The 18,597-nt window shown below is 49.4% G+C and overlaps 1 protein-coding gene across 6 annotated transcripts in view; it reads right to left on the minus strand.

Moving 5' to 3' along the window:
* LOC147262574 (filamin-C-like) overlaps positions 1-15,517 on the minus strand; it is a 31,078-nt gene extending 15,561 nt beyond the window's left edge. For 4 of the 6 annotated variants that reach the window (XM_086201563.1, XM_086201561.1, XM_086201560.1 and 1 more), the window contains exons 1-23: positions 14,673-15,517; positions 10,581-10,829; positions 10,254-10,351; positions 9,787-9,937; positions 9,317-9,435; positions 9,164-9,241; positions 8,184-8,346; positions 7,881-8,081; positions 6,900-7,022; positions 5,177-5,314; positions 4,953-5,079; positions 4,717-4,853; positions 4,371-4,564; positions 4,184-4,297; positions 3,962-4,105; positions 3,176-3,299; positions 2,934-3,094; positions 2,670-2,760; positions 2,394-2,563; positions 2,204-2,321; positions 1,632-1,894; positions 934-1,531; positions 495-668 (exon numbers count right to left, since the gene is read on the minus strand). In XM_086201563.1, coding sequence (XP_086057689.1) covers positions 495-668; positions 934-1,531; positions 1,632-1,894; positions 2,204-2,321; positions 2,394-2,563; positions 2,670-2,760; positions 2,934-3,094; positions 3,176-3,299; positions 3,962-4,105; positions 4,184-4,297; positions 4,371-4,564; positions 4,717-4,853; positions 4,953-5,079; positions 5,177-5,314; positions 6,900-7,022; positions 7,881-8,081; positions 8,184-8,346; positions 9,164-9,241; positions 9,317-9,435; positions 9,787-9,937; positions 10,254-10,351; positions 10,581-10,829; positions 14,673-15,054 — 4,117 coding nt within the window. In that variant the 5' untranslated portion in view covers positions 15,055-15,517. The remainder of the gene's footprint in view (positions 1-494; positions 669-933; positions 1,532-1,631; positions 1,895-2,203; positions 2,322-2,393; positions 2,564-2,669; positions 2,761-2,933; positions 3,095-3,175; positions 3,300-3,961; positions 4,106-4,183; positions 4,298-4,370; positions 4,565-4,716; positions 4,854-4,952; positions 5,080-5,176; positions 5,315-6,899; positions 7,023-7,880; positions 8,082-8,183; positions 8,347-9,163; positions 9,242-9,316; positions 9,436-9,786; positions 9,938-10,253; positions 10,352-10,580; positions 10,830-14,672) is intronic. The other 2 variants (XM_086201564.1, XM_086201562.1) reach the window with 1 other exon arrangement.
* Positions 15,518-18,597: the final 3,080 nt, after the last annotated feature.

An 18,597-nucleotide genomic window follows, 5' to 3' on the forward strand; every position in this document is an offset into this window, starting at 1 on the left:
AGCAACTAATTCATATTTGCTTGTTCTCACAATCAACATTGGCATGTTGCCCTGATCATGCTGGCCTGCTGGAGCGAACAAAACATCAGAAATTGAGGTCAATCGGCTGCAGGAGCCGAACTATCACGTCATTATTCTAACATTTCATTTAACATGTTCATGTCAGCGTGTTTTATAATGCAGTTTACTTACTATAGTTAGGGCTCAGGCCAATAACATGCTACCGTTAGCCTTTAAAACTTTCAGGACAGAAATTATTAGAGATCACTGCTCCACTTGAGGCCCGCTTATATAACACACTCATTTTGGCTGTGAACGCTAACTGGTTGTTTAAGTTTATCCCAATAAATGCACGACTGGAGTTGCTGTGATTTTAAGGATTTTCCAGCAGATTGAGAATTTCTCCTGTTGGACAAATACCTGCTGTTGTCCTGATCAATGCTGCAGGACATTTAATGATAAATACGGTGAAGACATCACGACTGCAGCCTCACCATCCTCAAAGGGTGTATATTCCACTCGGTACGTGCCGTCACCCTTGTCGGTGATGAAGGCATCCGTATTGGCACCCGAGGGGTTAGAGATACAGGCTTTGATGTGGCTGCCGCCGGCGGTGTAGAGGGTTTGAGCGTCCACGGTGAAATGCGTGGTGACTTCTCTGAGGATGCCTGCAGAAATCAAGAAGCAGTAAGAGCTTGAAATTCAGGAGGAGACTTGTGTTATTATGAAGGAAAATATAAAAGATTCCCAAACTTAAACCGCATCTACGACCAGTCTAATTCCAACACCTGATATGTTTCTAAACCTGAACCTAAAGACTTTAGAACAAACACAAAGCTACACTTCTGTGCGTACAACTTCTACATGAAGACACAAATTTAACTTCATCTCTGGGCAGCAGTCCTGGTCCGACAAAGACTTCTACGTTCTCACCTCTGGGCTCCACTCCTGGTCCGTAGACTTTGACCCCGCTGGTATCGATGGCTGGATCCACCTGTAGGCGAGCAGGGAACTTGGGTACAGCGTGGCCTCCATATTTGATGGTGATGGTGTACATGCCATGGAACTGTGGGATGTAGGTGATGGAGTACGTCCCATCTCTGTTGTTTTGGACATGAACTTCGGCTTTGGATCCGGAGTCGGAGATGATCTCGATGGTGAGCTCGGCTTCTCCAGCTTTAGAGCAGTCCACCGTGAATGATCCAGCCTCATTGACCTTGCCTCGCTCCAGGCCGGGGCCACTGGCTGTCACCTTGCTGGGATCAAACATGGACTGGACTATGGCCTTGAAGGGAGACCCAGGAATGTGCTGATCAGCAAAAAGGATGTTGATAGCATATTCGCCTGGCTCGGTGGGCAGGTAGGACACAGAGCAGGACCCGTCGCCATTGTCCTGGCATTCAATTTTAGCCTCGCAAGGCCCCTCCACCGTTAGGCCCAAACCACCAGTCCCAGCTCCCTTTGTGTCAATGGCAAAGGGGGCAGGTTTGCCCACCACTCCACCCTGAAGACCTGGACCATAGGCTCGTACCTGCAGGGTGAACAGGATATTGACTGATATCAACTGAACACTAGTTTGCCCCTCCAGCTGTTGCCAATCAAATACTGACACGCCCCTCCAACGAACTCACCTTGGAAGGGTCAGGTGGCATGATGCCCTCCACAGTGAAAGGACTTCCTAGGATGGGGTTTCCATCATAGCTGATGTCCACTCTGTAGGGTCCCTCCTCTGGGGGGATGTACTTCACTAAGTGCAGCTCATTGGCTGAGCCTGACTCTAGCTTGCAGGGGATTGGGCGACGAGATGGAGATGTGATCTTAACATCCAGTTTGCCTTGACCTCCAGCGCTGCACGTGCTGATGCTGAACTCCTGATCCTTACCGACATCCACCTCTTTGATTGGCACACACACAAACCGAAACGTCACGATTAAAGGACCAACGAATTTGTCTCGCAATGTAACAAGCCTGTGTCTCCTTGCAGGTTTACACCTCATTGAAGTGTTGTATGATGAGGTGGCAGTGCCCAAGAGTCCATTCAGGGTGTCGGTGACGGAGGGCTGTGACCCCAGTCGAGTGCGGGCCTATGGTCCCTATATCACTTATTCTGCTTCAGAACTATGACATCCCTACCTGTCCATGTTCATATAAATATAAATTAGTTTCTGGTTACAACAGAGTATGTCAGTGCAGAGATACTCACTGTTGTTCAAACCCTGAACCTGGACCTTGTTGAGGTCCAGAGGTGGAGCCACCAGGACGTTAAAAGGACTCTTGGGGATGGCATCTCCTCCGTGGAGGACAGTTATGGACATATTTCCCTGCAAGACACAAACCAGCATTAACACTTGTAGTTTGACAGCTGACATCAGGAATCAGAAGGTGGGTCTCACTTGTTGGATGGCAGTGTAGCGGACAGTGTAGGAGTAGTCGTGGTTGTCGATGATCTCAAAGTCCCGGACGGCTTCGCCTTTTGCTCCCCCAGTGAAGCGGATCTCAGGTTTGGCTTTGCCCGCTCCCTTTGTATAAATGTTGAAGTGAGTGGGTTTTCCCACTTCAACGCCTTCAGAACAAATCAAATATGTCAGCAACAAGGACTTCCACATAAATCGAGGTTCGTTACAAGCGTACCCCTTCCCCCTATGATGGGGAAGCAGAAGGCAGCTCACCACTCTTGCTGAGTCCAGGTCCTTCTGCTCGAACTTTAGCAGCATCATGGGAAGGATCCACTTTTATTCTGAAGGGGCTTATGGGAATTTCCTGTTTCAACATTAAAAGTGAGTGGTTTGTTGATTTTTGTTTTATTTGTACAGCACCAAATCGCAGCAAACGTTCTCTCATTCTCCTGATGGTGACGCCAGTACTGTACTAAAAATACTGCTATAAATACTAATACTGCTAATACTGCGGAACCAGACTTCCTGTCATCTCACCTGATCAGCGAACAGCACCATGATGGTGTACTGACCCGGCCCCGGGGGAGTGTACTTTACTGTGAATGTGTCATTGTCATTCTTAATGATGTCGAAGTCGATGTCAGCCTCTGAGGGTCCGACCACACCTGGAGCGCACTTGATCCCAATGCTGACGTCACCTGGAGATGACATCACTCCTTTTATAACCAGAGTATAATCATGATGTAACCAAGGCGAGATCATCAGGCAGACCATCTCACCCTGGCCCGCCTCGCTGCAGTCCACTGTGAAGTAGGTGGGCTCGTTGGACTTCAGTCCCGTCTTCTCCACCCCTGGGCCGTAGACCTTCACGTTCTCTGGATGGCTGCCCTCGCCGATCGTCACCTGAGCCACACATCATGAAACCGGTCCACTTTAACTTTCCTGTCAGAAGTTTGACTGTTAAGATATTTGAGAAAAAATGCACCATTTAACTGTCTCATTATCTTGTGATCTTTACTCTGCTTCTTCTTTTTGCTTTAGCACAATGCTAACTTCTATTTATGTGGAAATATGCAGATATGGAAATATACATTTATCTTCTCAACCCATCAATTTTTGTAGAAAAACTGTAGTCAAATTTTTAAATTAGAAACCTGATTACAGAAGAGTTGGAGAAAGGTACCAAAAAAACCTCAGAACTCAGGAATAACAATCCTGACAGTGGTAATAATAACTGACGTTAACGACCAGAAGCTAGCGATCCTCCAGTCTAACAAAGGTGTCTTAATCTCTGGATTGTCAAGGTAACTAAAAAAAATCACGTAAAGAAATGTTTCCAAAAAGTCCTGGTTCCCTGCGTTCCTCAGGGATCTTCACTGGGTCCTCTTCCTCTCTCTGTTTTCATAACCACATTTGACCAAAACACAAAGAAAATGTGTTTTAAATCTCCATTTCAAATGTGTCCTCTGACATGTAGATTCTTAAAAACACCCAGACAGATTTCAAGATAAATATTGTGTGGTGATGGCGGCCGCGGCATAAACAGCACAGCATGTGATTGTTACCCTGAAGGGGCTGTGGGGCACGTTGACGTCACCCCAGGTGATGATGATGGTGTGTTTGATGGGTTTGGCGGGAATGTAAACACACAAGTAGGTGCTGTCTCCGTTGTCGGTGATCTGGATGTCGATGGGGAAGCCTTCAGCGTCCTGCAACAACAAACACAGGTGCCACAGCTCAGCATCAAGTCACGCAAGCATTGCAAACCAACGCCAAATGGTTCTCACTTGTGCGTAGAGCCTCAGCTCCCCTCGGCCGGCTCTGCGGGTATCAATGGTGAAATCTGCAGGTTTGTTGACGATGCAGCCGACTGGCTCCAGACCAGGTCCGTAACACCTCACCTGAGGATATTCAACAGGTCTTGTTTAACGATACGATTCACAGTTCATTAGTTCAGTCAGGCTCCTCTCTGACCTTCTCTGGGAAGACATCAGTAGCAGCGGGGAGGATGTGCGCCATGTAGGGGCTGTCCTTGATGTCCTCGTCATCACATATGACGTGAACAGCGTAGTCGCCCGGTTCAGTAGGCCAGTACCGCACGTCACATGATCCGTCACCTTTATCGTCACATTCGATCTTCGCTTGTGACGGTCCCTCAATGGAGAAACCTGTCAAAGGTGTGGAAGAGACAAGGTTAGACAATCTCACTAAAATGAAGCGCTGAAGATCATGTGATGAACTGATCACCTTCTCCTGAGACGGTGAGCGTCTTCAAGCTCCACCCCCCCACCACCAGTAGTTGTGCGTGTGTGCAACGTACCAAGTGTTCCCACCTCAGTTCCAATGGCCTCCACGACAAAGTCAGCGCTCTTCCCAACCATACCGGTCTCAAGACCCGGACCCCAAGCCCTCACCTTCTGAGGCCCGGCCTCCTCACTCACCTGGACCTCAAACGGGCTGAAAACACACGCACACACATACAGACACAGACACACACACACACAAGTAAGTTATCTGTTCCAACAAACTGAACATGAGGGTGGGTTTACAGGTCACCTGCGTGGGATGCCGTGACCTCCCCAGGTGATGGTGATGATGTAACATCCTGTCACAACGGGGTAATAGTTGCACTCATACACGCCGTTCTCCATCTCCAGGACCTTGACTGGCTCCTCCAGACCCTCTGAGTCACAACATTGTCATCATCAGCATCATCATCGTCATCACAGTCATGTGATGTTGCGTCTGTGTGCAATGAATGAAAAGTGTCAGACGCTCACTTGGTCCTTTCACCGTGACTTTCAGTTCGCCGCTCCCACCTCCTTTGGTGTAAACCTTAAAATCCGCCACTTCCTTCACCCGCAGGCCCTTTGGCTGGAGGCCGCGGCCCGACGCTCGACAGGCGTTGGGGTTGCACGCTGTGTGAGCCAATGAGACGCTGGTCAGATGGTGATGAAACACGCTCGTACCTTTCGCCACATGAATTCATTAAAATGGTGTCTGACTTGGACCTCCTGACTCATCACGTTCACCGGGACCGAAACGGAACTTTTATGTTCTTATTTGTCCTGATTGCAGAACTTGATTCCAAGACAAGAGGACATGTTGTACATGAGCACATGTGAGACACTGAGTAACCTGGGGGGGGCGCTATGCTGCCTTAGCATGTACATGACAGCAGAGACAACACGTGACCTCATCAGGAGACAATCAATACATCACTGTTAGTCAGCTGACCAGCGAAGCAAAAGGGTTCACGGCTGCAGGTCGTCAGCAGAAGGAACACAGGAAAGATGTTCAGAGGCTTTTCAAAATAAAACCATTTTGTCTGAACAGAGATAATGCAGATTTGAAGAGGAAGACGAGGGTGATGCTGAGGAGGAAGAGAAGCAAGCAGGTGATGAAGATGATGAAGACACATTCACTCATCACATTACAGGACGTCACGTCTTCTTCACCGATCAGTGTGAAGCGTTCATGTTTATTCTATTATCTGACAACTGTTCCTCTGAATAGTGAGGCCGACATTCAACTCAACAATGGTCCTTAAATGCGTCATGTGATGTTTAATCTTCCAGTGGGATCTCTGATCAAGTGATTGATTATCGTAATGGTGTCAGCTAACAGCAACAGTCACGTGACCCATGAACTTATAGGAACATGAAAAATGACCCCCAGTCTGAGAACATGTGACAGGAAGTGACTATGGTCCAAACACCAAACTGAATAAATATTCAGGTTTGAGGAGTTAAAACGTGACATCCAAACTACCACACACACACACACACACACACACACACACACACACACACACACACACACACACACACACACACACACACACCCTCCCTGGATGACCTGGATAGTTTCCGTTTCCACGGATTGATCATGTTTCTCAAGTTACATATAAAATATCAGCTTTACTGAGACTCGGCTCAGACGTCGATGGGTGTCTGGATGTTGCGCAGACGATTCATGTGTCAAACACATTTTGTCCAAGAGAAATGTTTGGGAGAACTTATAAAAACACAGAGCTTCACCATTTGTGACCAAATAACAACGTTTAAGTAATTTTTGAGCTTGCGTCCGTTCAAGTACATGATTCGTTTGGAGATGATTCAAGTTCAACTCCTGTAAACCAATATTAGCTCGAACTGGACGATCTAACCAGAGCGAAGGACGTAAAAACCTGCGTAGCGTGAGTGTTACCACCATGGCACCTGAGTGGACGTCATCAGAGCGCCAAAGTTGCTATGACAAACAGAAATTCGATGCTAATTCACCACCTCATTAGCGTATCGACCACCATCCAGCGAGGGCTCAGCACACCCACAATCACACGGTTCAGGGGTGTAGAAGAAGACAGAGCAGGCGCCAGCGCATGCTGCGAAGCCACAAAGCCCCTCAGGGGTTCAGAGGGGGTGAAGGTTTGAAGTCGAGACGGAAGGGAGCAGATGAGCACAGGCAGCCTCCAGACACACCCTCAACCCCGCCTCTACTAACTTGGTCGTCTGGGTTTGGGTGGCGTTGGGGGCGGGGCTCTCCTCATCTTGTCTGAGGGAGGGGTATGTATGGACTGAGGTATGGTCTGCACCGGAGACCCAGAAGGAGGAACGAGCTGCAGTGCTGGAGGAGGGAACAGTAATCATCACACAAATGTGCACAGAGGACAGAGACCACCAGACCTCCATACCAGCAACCCATCGGACAGCCAGACCACCAGACCATTGGCCTGCCAGGCAGCATGGCCAGGGGAATATCAGGCCAGCAAACCACCAGAACATGGGACTGCCAAACTGCCAGACTATGTGACCAGAAGACCACCAGGCTGGCAGAATGCCCAAGTGCCAGACCAGCTGGACAAGCAGACCACTGGGGGTCACAGCTTCAAGGTCAACTCCCAGTTAAGGACAGACAAGAAGGTTCAGTGTTCAGGGTCAAGTCCCAAGTCGCCACCCTGTCTACGACCCCATCTATCTTTTGACTTGAGTTCAATATTGGGGGCGTCTCAGTTCTATTCTGTCAACATCCTGGTCATAGCCTGGGTGAACCCAAGTGGTGAGTCAAGTCTCAAGAAAGGTCACACAGCAACGTAGTGGAAGGGTAAGTCCAAAAATTCCTAAGGGTCCTAAGCATATTAAAAGGTAGTAAAGGTCCCTAAAGGTTGTAAAGGTGAGGAGTCTGAAGTCATCAATGTCTGAGGATTTCACAAATCCCGCCAGTCAGGCCACACCCACCAAACCAGCAGAGCAACCCGTCATGTGGCCAGAAGTGTGCCAGTAGTATTTGACCCTTGCTGCCCCACAGGGATTGATGGGAACTAAATCCTCTGGTTAGAAATAGATGCTGAGGAGAAGATGGTGGTGGTTACAAGGTTAAAGGTCAAACAGTCATGTCAGTATAGAGAAGGAAACGAGAACATCAGGCAGTGACATTCTGACACAAAAGTCAACCAGACAGAAGCCATGACAGCGTGGAACCTACCCTCTGAGATGTGGACGGCAAAAGGGCCTCTGGGAATCTGCTGCCCGGCGAAGGTCACATAGATGGTGTGCAGCCCCTCCAGCACGGGAACGTAGGTGCAACGGAAAATACTGTCACCTTTGTTTTCCAGGACGATCTCCACTGTATCCCTGCGTCCGTTTGCATCCACAATGATCACACCCACATCTCCAAGGCCTGCTCCTGGTGAACCCGCAAGAATGTGACACACAATTGTAGGAATCCAACTAGACCTGAGTCAGAATCCGACCGGAACAAGACCCACGTCGAGTCATCGATGGTTACCTGCAGTGTAGATATCAAAGTATGTGGGCTTGTTGGCCACATTCCCTGTGGGCTGCAGTCCCAGCCCACGGGCCTGAACTCTGTTCGGGTCACCCATGGCCTTGGAGACGTTCACCATGAAGGGACTTCTGTCAATATCCTGACCAGCGAACAGCACCTTCACCTGGAACAGACCAGAACACACGTCCTGTTTCCGACGGGTGCTGGTTTTGTTTTTTGCTTGTTAGAAATCAAAGCAGTCTGGACTGAAGTGGACGGAGGAGACGGTGAATCTCCAATACAGTGGACACATACCGTCCATACAAAAGTCCTTTTTAAAAAATAGGCAGAAAAATGTGCTTTTCTGTGCAAAACGTTCCTGCAGGGTTAGAGAAATTCAGAAATTAAAGAATGAAGTCTCTGTTTACAGCCGATGTCACACCGCCGGGTCATAGCAGGTCATTAGCATTCTGCTAACATAGAAGAACGGCTTCCTCATGAGGTCAGACAGTAGCTGAACTAGACAACAAATGTTACTATCTTAAGGACCACAATAACAATGAAGAAAACATGCTAGTTTAACTGAGCTAGCTGCTAACCTTAGCTTCAAACTTGGGGCCTGATTAGTTCACATATGGTCTATTCAGCACTGAATAGACCATATGTGACATACACAGAGACTTGAACCAGCCGCCGGGTGACTGTTGCCTGAGCGAAAAGGAAACAATCTTTCACATCTGTGCAGCCGTGTTGACCCGCTAGCTAGGACGTGGAGGGATGACGCTGGTCGACGCTGATGAAGGGTTCTCTCAGCCCCTACAAACAGTCTTACATGCTGGCAGCACAAATCTGGGAGAAACTTTTTTTTTTTACATGTTTGTGAGTCATCAAAGGCTTTGATCTTACCTCCCTTTAAACCAAACAGTTTTAGGAACTAACCTAAACTTCTTGTTTGTGTTTTTCCTCAAAAATGAAGCTGCGAGCAAGGTGACACTGCTTACTTTATGAAGTCCCTCCACTTTGGGCAGGTAGACCACCGAGTAGGTCCGGTTCTTGTCATTGTTGGGGATTACTCGAGCCTGATGGACAAAGAGAACCAGTTTCAGTTGTTTGTTATTTAGAATCTGGTTTCAGTGAGTGCAAATGTCTCTCACCTCCTCTGTGTGTCCCTCCAGATCCTCCACATACACCAGAACCTCTCCAAGCCCGGCCTCCACCGTCTCCACCAGAAACTCTGCTGGCTTCAGAACCATGTTCCCTTGAGGCTCGATACCTGAGAGTTCCACCAGAGACCAGTATTGTTATGATGTCAGAGAGTCAGTGGACATTACAAACATACTCTGGCCAACTTTAGAAACTACAAAAACACATGAAGCCTGAGAGCAGTAATGGGAGGGTCATGGCCACCAGCGCCTCCGAGTGGTCGTCTGAATTGAAGCGTTAACGTTAGGAGTATAAGAATAAGAATTAGATAAACTCTCGTACAAACATTTTCAACAAATCCTTCAGGTCTGTGTGAACACACATCCGATTGTCCTCTGATAATCGTTGTGTTCAAATGTCAAACTTCAAAAAAATCAAGCATTTCCTGAATGAAGTCTGGTGCTGCGGTGCTTCCTCGTACCTGGTCCGAAGGCTTTGGCCCTCTTGGGATGCAGCGTCTTGGCCCTCAAGGGGGCACCAGGCTTCAGCTTGGCTTTGGGGAACTGAGACAGGTAGGTCATGACGGAGTGCTCATCCACGTTGGGGTCAACGATCTCCTCCGGGGCGATCACCTTTCCAAACGCCGACAATTACAACCAATAATGAGACGTGACTGAATGTTTGGTTTTAGTCTGACAAAGTTTTTCTTTTGATAAAAAATCAGAAGCAAATTTCTTAATGAGAAACCGGAACATTTCCTGACGTGGCCCATCAGGAGTTACTGACCCCAAACATATAAAAACTACAAAATAAGATTCAAACACAAGTTTTGACCTCAGATGATAAAAATCTATTTTAAGGTAAAAATAGTTTTCAGAATGCAAACAAACAGCAGGACAGTTGGTCCTCTGGACCCGGCGCAGGACGGGGGGTCCAATCAAAGGTCACCTGTGGAACACCGAGCCAGTCGTCCGCCTGCTGCATTGCCTCTCTGGCATTCTCCACCGGCTGACTGGGATCCCACATTTCCCAGTCTGGACAGAGACCTGAAGGGAGCGCGACACGCCGCTACGTTATTTACTCGTCATGAAGACAAGTCCAGCAAAGACAAGAGGACAAATTTGTGTGAGACATTTCAAATGAAGAGGGAACATCAGACACTCGACTGTCTACCAGTCCTTGAACGAATCACGTTGCTGGACTTCTTTCAGGTCGCGTTCTGGACACAAAACTGCAAACACTTGCTGATTATTGATCAGTGGGCGGGGCTTCTACCTGGAGCGCAGTTGTCCACCAGTGCCCCCAGCGCCTTGCCGTCCCTCCAGTCACGGTGGAAGTTGGTGATGGGCAGCTGTGGCACCTTGTTCTGGATCCAGCCCAGCAGACGCTGTTTGGGTGTCAGTTTCTTGGCGTCCACATCATCCTCGTCCTCCCACATGGGCATGGAGATGGAATAATGGAGGATCAGCGTCCAGATCAGACCCAGGATCAGCTTCAGGTTCCCGTCCACGATGGCCTTAGAGTCTAGAGGACAGAAGGGGACACGTCAACCACTCACTGATGAGGGATGGCGCTGGGTCGCGGGTCCATCGCCACTTGACGACCAGCACCGTTTTACTGATACCACCTTGATTGTCCGATGAGGCACTAACGCTGTGTGGTGCTGAGTCATGGGCGGGGCCAGCAGGTCGGGTCAAACGCTACATGGGGAACTTTACGAGAACGCTGGAACGGTACCGTATGAATGAGCTTGTTGGCTAGAACACATATGAAGTCATCAGCAGCTGCAGTGTTATCGTGACAACACTTATGATGTCATTGACAGATGCAGTGTTACCGTGACAACCCCTGCTAGCATTATGGATGAAATGAGTTTGAACCCCGTGGCATGTTCATGGCAGCGCAGCAGGCATACGGTTGTCATGGTTACCAACTCATTCCTCCTGATGCAACTGCTGTGATCAAAAAGTTGGAGAGAGTTTCCTGTTGCTTGTACCTGCCAAAATAAAAGCTCTTGGTCTCTTATTCAGTTTTCACATGAAGGTTTCGTCCATCGACAGCCGTGAGGAGACCAGTGATGATGTCATCTCATGCCGTGGCAGAGGAATGAGGTCACTTTACAAAGAAACACACACCAAGTGCCTGATGTCAGTGTGACCTTTGCCCTTGAAACCAGTGGTTACGAACCCAGAGGTGTCAGGCAGGGAAAGTTTTGGTTGTTTCCCAGGAAACAGGAAGCAGATAAAGCAGCAGGAAGTGGACATGTTAACTACTCGCGGCAGCTGATTGGCTCCCTCTCATCCTGACCGACACGGTCACTCTGCCGTCTGTTTGTTTCTGACATGAAGTGAATTTCTCTTCGTGGTCGGGTGAGGGGGAGGAGCCTCCCTCAGTGTGCTGGCCACCTCAGTGAAGCATGGGGGGTCGAGGGCCGCCATCCCAGTTCCTCTCTCAGCGAGTTTTGCGTGTTTGTCCTCTGACTGCAGGACAACAAGTCTCTGTTCACACCCACCATCACCACGGCAACCTAACAAACACATCAAGGATCCCCAGGCTGCACAGGAGCAATGGCGGTGGAGCAGACAGAAAGAAGGACTTTATAAACTCAGAGCAGGAAAAGGATGTAATGAGACCGGCGCCCCCTGCAGGCCGATGCCCTGGAACGGGTGCTCCTCCCCTATTAGCGCGGCGTGGCTATGCAGGTTGAATGTGATCATGTGATCAGCGCTACTGTCAGTCAAACAACCTAGAAGTTTAAAAGCAATAATAATGAAACTCTGTGTGAGTGTGTGTGAGACCTGCGTGTGTGTGAGACCTGTGTGTGTGTGTGTGTGTGTGAGACCTGTGTGTCTGTGTGTGAGACCTGTGTGTGTGTGTGAGACCTGTGTGTCTGTGTGTGAGACCTGTGTGTGTGTGAGACCTGCGTGTGTGTGTGAGACTTGTGTGTGTGTGTGTATGAGACCTGTGTGTGTGTGTGTGTGTGTGTGTGAGACCTGTGTGTCTGTGTGTGAGACCTGTGTGTGTGTGTGAGACCTGTGTGTGTGTGTGCATGTGTGTGTATGTGTGTGTGAGACCTGTGTGTGTGTGTGTGTGTGTGTGTGAGACCTGTGTGTGTGTGTGCATGTGTGTATGTGTGTGTGTGAGACCTGTGTGTGTGTGTGTGTGTGTGAGACCTGTGTGTGTGTGAGACCTGTGTGTGACCTGTGTGTGTGTGTGTGTGACCTGTGTGTGTGTGTGTGTGTGTGTGTGTGTGTGTGTGTGTGTCAGCTGTTGTCACACTTGTTTGGAGGTATTTCAGTCAACAGCTGGAGGGTCAACATCCTCACACAGTTTCTAAACCACCATCTTCCCCTCGACTCCCCCACACAGACGCCATTCATGCCCCCCCATGCCACATGACGGGGGGAGGGGGGCAGGAACTAAACAAAATCCTTGTTGTCCGGAGTCACACTGAAGATGACACACACACACACACACACACACACACACACACAGGGAAATTATATGGAGGGTGTTCAAACCAGTCACATGACTCTGAGTGTTGAAGTGTCAGCTGATCCTCCAGTAATGAAGCTACACCAGCAGCAGAGTTACTGACTGATCAATGAAGATCACGTTCCAGCCAACTCATGCTCTGTGTGTGTGTGTGTGTGTGTGTGTGTGTGTGTGTGTGTGTGTGAGAGTGACTGTTTTTTGGGGGGGTTCCTCTTTCCGCCTCTACATTCCTCTTTGCTGACTCGCTGCCGATTCGCCGCCACATGGAAATCATTAGTTCTCTCTGACACACTTTGGCGAGTGTTTCCACGGAGGCACGCCGTCACTGCCTCCTCTCCAGCCGAGGTCCCTTAAACCTCACTGATGCATCATGGGAGTTGAAGTGTTCCTCAAGCACAATCACCTGCAAACACGGTGGTGGTGTGTCACCATGACCTTTGATCGTTAATTTAAGTCAGAAATGTTCGCTCTTCAACACAAATACTGGACGCCAGTTTCACGCCACTAAAACGCCACTTTGACGTTGGGATAGTAAAACAATGTCCTCCCATGATGCCTTCCATCAGCGCCCAAGTAGGTCATCCAGGACGTTTGTCCTTCCTCCCTGCGTTCATTCCTGTTGCCATGGAAACACTCAGTGACAGCGACCCGTCCTTCAGTGGTCTGCTGCGGCCCACAGGCTCCAAACCCTCCAAACTAAAATTAACGCTCAGCAGTCAGTCAACGAGCACAAGTTCGTCGTTTCTAAGGTTTTTAGGTCTAAAAAAAGGTTTCCAGGGTTTAGCAGCGCCAAATATCAGAAAGTCAGTGAACACACGCCAACGTGCGGCGGCGAGCCGAGCGGCTGCAGGCGACTTTGAGTCAATGAACCAACTCAGGGTCTCAGTTTGTTTCCCCTGACGAGAGGATCTATTTTCAGCAGCTGCTGGTGGAGGAACACCAGTGCTCAGCTGTCGCGCCGTCAATCACCCCCACCAGCCCCCGCCCTGCCCCCCCAGACACAACAGACATCCTGAATGTCCTCAGACCTCATCTGACTTCAAACTACAACTCCCGTCCGTTGGGAGCAAAGCTGGCGTTTCATCTCCGCATCAGCCGGAGACTTACGCCCCAAATATCCTGATGAGGTCACCTGGCTGCCACGCTGGAAGGTTATTGGTTCATACAAACGCACATCTGACACTCTGATGGCCTCCGAATCGCCAACTCCTCTGTTTCCCAGAGACTCCACGGAGACGCCCCTCAGTAACCAGGGATGGGGATCGATCACCGATCGACGGTTTGAGGAAACACAAACATCGATGAAGCTGCTGGAAACTTTAGAACCTGCCGTTTGTTTACACAGATGTGCCCCTGCAGCTGTCAATCAAACACTGACACGCCCCTCCCGTCTTCATCTGTTGCTCTAAGCTGCCGGGTCTCAGAGGGTCAAAAGTCACTGCCTCGTCACCATCATGGCGTCCAGCCGTGTGCAGCAGCTGAAGCTGGCAGCTGCTTGACGCCGTCAACGCGTCGCTCAGCAGGACCACGACTGTGACGCTTCACTTCCTGTTTCGTCTGTCACGCTACTTTGCTCGCAGGAACAAACAGATAGGCTGATGAAAGTCAGTAGAGCTGTTGACCTTTGACCCCGAGGTTCCTAGTTTCTAATGTCTTTGCTTGCTACAAGAAATCAATAAAGTTTGAGCTCACACATGGTTTTTAGGGCTCCAACCACATTTAAGGTGTGTGAATGCACCTTTGACGCTTGAGTGACGTCAGACACACCTGATACCAACGGATTTAGTTTAACTATCGCGCAGGTGAAAGTATCAGAATAGCTGCGCGATTTGCGTAACCGCAGTTTGCGTGGACAGCAGCTGCGGGACTCACCGATGGAAACCAGGCGGATGTGCTCCCGCTCCAGGAACTCCAGCGCCACCGACACGTTCTCCAGCTTCATCTGGCGGAAGTTGGGTCTGGAGTGGTACTTTCGGTACATGCTCTTCTGGCTCAGAACCTCCAGCAGCCCGATCAACTTGAGCCCGTCGCTCAGGTCCTTCTGCAGGTCCGCGATCCGCTTGTTGACGCACTTGAGGTGCTCGTTGCACCAGCGCGTGAAGGTGTTCTGCTGGATCTTCTTCCAGGGCGCGTCCTCGGCCAGGTCCTTCTCCGTGGCCGGCATCTCCTCCTCCTCCTCGGGCCGCAGCTCCGCCGGGGTCCCGTAGAACTGCGGCAGCAGCTGCGGCTCCAAGTAGCCGCCGCTGCTCATCATGGTCCCGGGGAGTCGGGGGACGACGGAGAAGAAGAGGACAGAAAAGTGAAGAAAAGAAAAGAAAAGAAAAGAAAAGAAAAGAAGAAAACTCGAGGAAACCAGAGGATGAGGGGGCGAAGTCTGCGCTCTGCTCACAGCGCACAGCCAGACGCGGCGGCTCCGCTGCGCCGGCGGGTCATGAGACGCGAAAACGGAAAGCACCGGAGGACAGAAGAGGAGGACGAGGGTGTCCGGACTCAAGGCGGTCCTGGACCGGTCTGAGCGGCTCGGCGTCAGGCGGCTGGACTCCCTGGAATGTTCCTACTCGGACCATATACACCGTCCCGGAGCCCCCCGAGACACGCAGCCCGCACATGATTGGAGGCGGCCGGGCGGAGGGCAGGGCCAAGCCAGACCCCCCACCCGGACCCCCTCTTGGGGCTCCGCGGCGCGGTGACACCTCCAGGTATTTTTAGAGCCTCTAAACCGGGAGACGCCGGTTGTAAAGAAGCTGCTCATAAAAACGTGTCGTCATCAGCTGATGGCCAATCAGGAGCTGGAAGAGTTTGGACACCGGAGACATTTAAACATCAAGTTTGTGTCATCAGAGACAAAAGATGAACTCCGCTGATGTGGACAATGACTCAGAGGTTAAAGGTCACTCATGACAGTGACGCTAACGTGTTGAAACGATACAAATATAACCAATAATCATAACGAATATTAATGACAATTGTAAACAATTTAACACAACATAGCAGGGGGAATCTATTAGCCTAGCTTAGCAAAAAAGACTGTAATTAGATTAGGGTGCAACAGTTAGCCTAGCTTAGCACAAAGACTGCAATGATAGGCGAACATATCAGGATGACGCTGAGGTTGTGTGATGTCACACCGCATATCTACATCTGCAACGGCTCGTGTGCATTAAGCCTGGCCACCATTGTGCTAGCTAAAGCATCTTTATGCTAGGCAAGGCTAACTGCTAACCTGCTACTTCAGGTTTGTCAAGATTACAACTGTGTTCTACTGATTTTCCCTCCCTCTTGCCACAGTTATATTGTCGCCATGGAGACACAGTGCTTGAGATTAAACTAAACAAAGTCAATAAACATGGGACAGGAAGTGATGTCAGAGTCCAGAGGGCGAAAGAACCAACATCACAATGTTGTGTGAAGATTGCAGGAAACTTGTGCACGACTTTGCTTTTAATATTCAAAAAGAGAAGTCATTGGGAGTGGAACCGCACTCTTCTTCTACACACAAACAAGGACTCGTCAACATTTCCAGAATACATGACAGATATTGATGCATAGCAACGATCAGTAAATCAAACGTCCCTGCTGCCACTGTCCAGCCTGAGAAAACCAAAGTGAACCAGATTTTAAAATCAAAATCCTCTAATTAGTCACATGATCAGGCAACTTCTGGAAGATTCTGTGTTTTCACTGAGATAAGATGGAAACCTTCCTGTCAATCGCTGCCAAGTCCAGACACGCCACGCACCCACGAAGGTTTCAACCTTCACTTTAACGACAGAAAGGGAAAATTATAAGTCACAGTGGCTTTAATTGGACAGAATTGAATTGACTACATATTTAAATTTAGCTTTAGAGCTGTAATTCCAAACAAAGACTTCTTCATCATAGTTTGATTGATTAGCTGACAGAAACAACAGAAAAGACACTAACTGGTATCAATAAACTGATCGGAGGAGGAACACGTCACACTGATTTTTACAGTTTCTCATCAAAAAAGTTTCAACACGCTAACATTTTTGAATGCATTTGTTTTGTTTCTATCGCACCTCAGTTATTCTGGGCGGTCACTGGTTCTCTTGAGTTTGAATTTTTCAGATGTTCCATCTTCCTGCGTAAACACCTCACGGACGTTTGAGTGATGGCTGTTTACAGAATCTAGGATAATAATAACAACAATGATGATAATAACAATAATAATAACAATGATGATGATAATAATAACAATGATATCAATAAAACAACAATAACAACAACAACAATAATGATGATGATGATATCCAGCAAAAACTGTACAAAAGTCTGAGTGACAACTGTTTCTGACAACGTGGAACCAGACAGGAAGTGGTTCATCCTGATCACTGATCATCACATATGACATCACGTCTTACACAGCCTCCTCCATCACCATAACGCCGTTCACAAACTGAGTTAGTTTCATTCTTCATTGACGTTCTCTGTAACCAATAGGAATGTCTCTTCAGTATCACAGTCGTCTGGTCACCGTTCAAATGTAAACATAGGAACTCACTAATGTGCAAAATAACACAAATTAGAAAGTGTGTTTGTAATTATTCTCCATCGCGCACACCCCTCACGCTACAAATCCTCCATGATGCTACCAATCCCCTATTAGCTACCAATCCTCCCTCACGCTACCAATCTCCCGTCACGCTACCAATCCCCCCTCACGCTACCAATCCCCCCTCATGCTACCAATCCCCTGTCACGCTACCAATCCTCGGTCACGCTACCAATCCTCGGTCACGCTACCAATCCCCTGTCACGCTACCAATCCCCTGTCACGCTACCAATCCCCTGTCACGCTACCAATCCCTCGTCACGCTACCAATCCTCCCGTCACACTACCAATCCCCCGTCACGCTACCAATCCTCCCTCACGCTACCAATCCCCTGTCACGCTACCAATCCTCCATGACACTACCAATCCTCGGTCACGCTACCAATCCTCAGTCACGCTACCAATCCCCCGTCACGCTACCAATCCCCCGTCACGCTACCAATCCCCCGTCACGCTACCAATCCCCCGTCACGCTACCAATCCCCCGTCACGCTACCAATCCCCCGTCACGCTACAAATCCTCCAAGGCGCTACCAATCCCCCCTCACGCTACCAATCCCGTCATGCTACAAATCCTCCATGACGCTACCAATCCCCCATCCTCCCTCACGCTACCAATCCCCCGTCACGCTACCAATCCTCCCTCACGCTACCAATCCCCTGTCACGCTACAAATCCCCTGTCACGCTACAAATCCCCTGTCACGCTACAAATCCCCCCTCACGCTACCAATCCTCCCTCACACTACCAATCCCGTCATGCTACAAATCCTCCATGACGCTACCAATCCCCCATCCTCCCTAACGCTACCAATCCCCTGTCATGCTACCAATCCCCTGTCACGCTACAAATCCTCCATGGCGCTACCAATCCCCCCTCACGCTATCAATCCCTCGTCACGCTACAAATCCCCCGTCACGCAACAAATCCCCCCTCACGCTATCAATCCCCCGTCACGCTACAAATCCTCCACGACTCTACCAATCCCCCATCCTCCCTCACGCTACCAATCCCCTGTCACGCTACAAATCCTCCATGGCGCTACCAATCCCCCCTCACGCTATCAATCCCCCGTCACGCTACAAATCCCCAGTCATGCTACAAATCCCCCCTCACGCTACCAATCCTCCCTCACGCTACCAATCCCGTCATGCTACAAATCCTCCATGACGCTACCAATCCCCCATCCTCCCTCACGCTACCAATCCCCCGTCACGCTACCAA

The sequence above is a fragment of the Aulostomus chinensis genome, chromosome 4 (genome assembly GCF_037954235.1).
Source record: "Aulostomus chinensis isolate RoL2024-O1b breed Wild chromosome 4, RoL_Achi_v1.0, whole genome shotgun sequence".
NCBI lineage: Eukaryota > Metazoa > Chordata > Actinopteri > Syngnathiformes > Aulostomidae > Aulostomus > Aulostomus chinensis.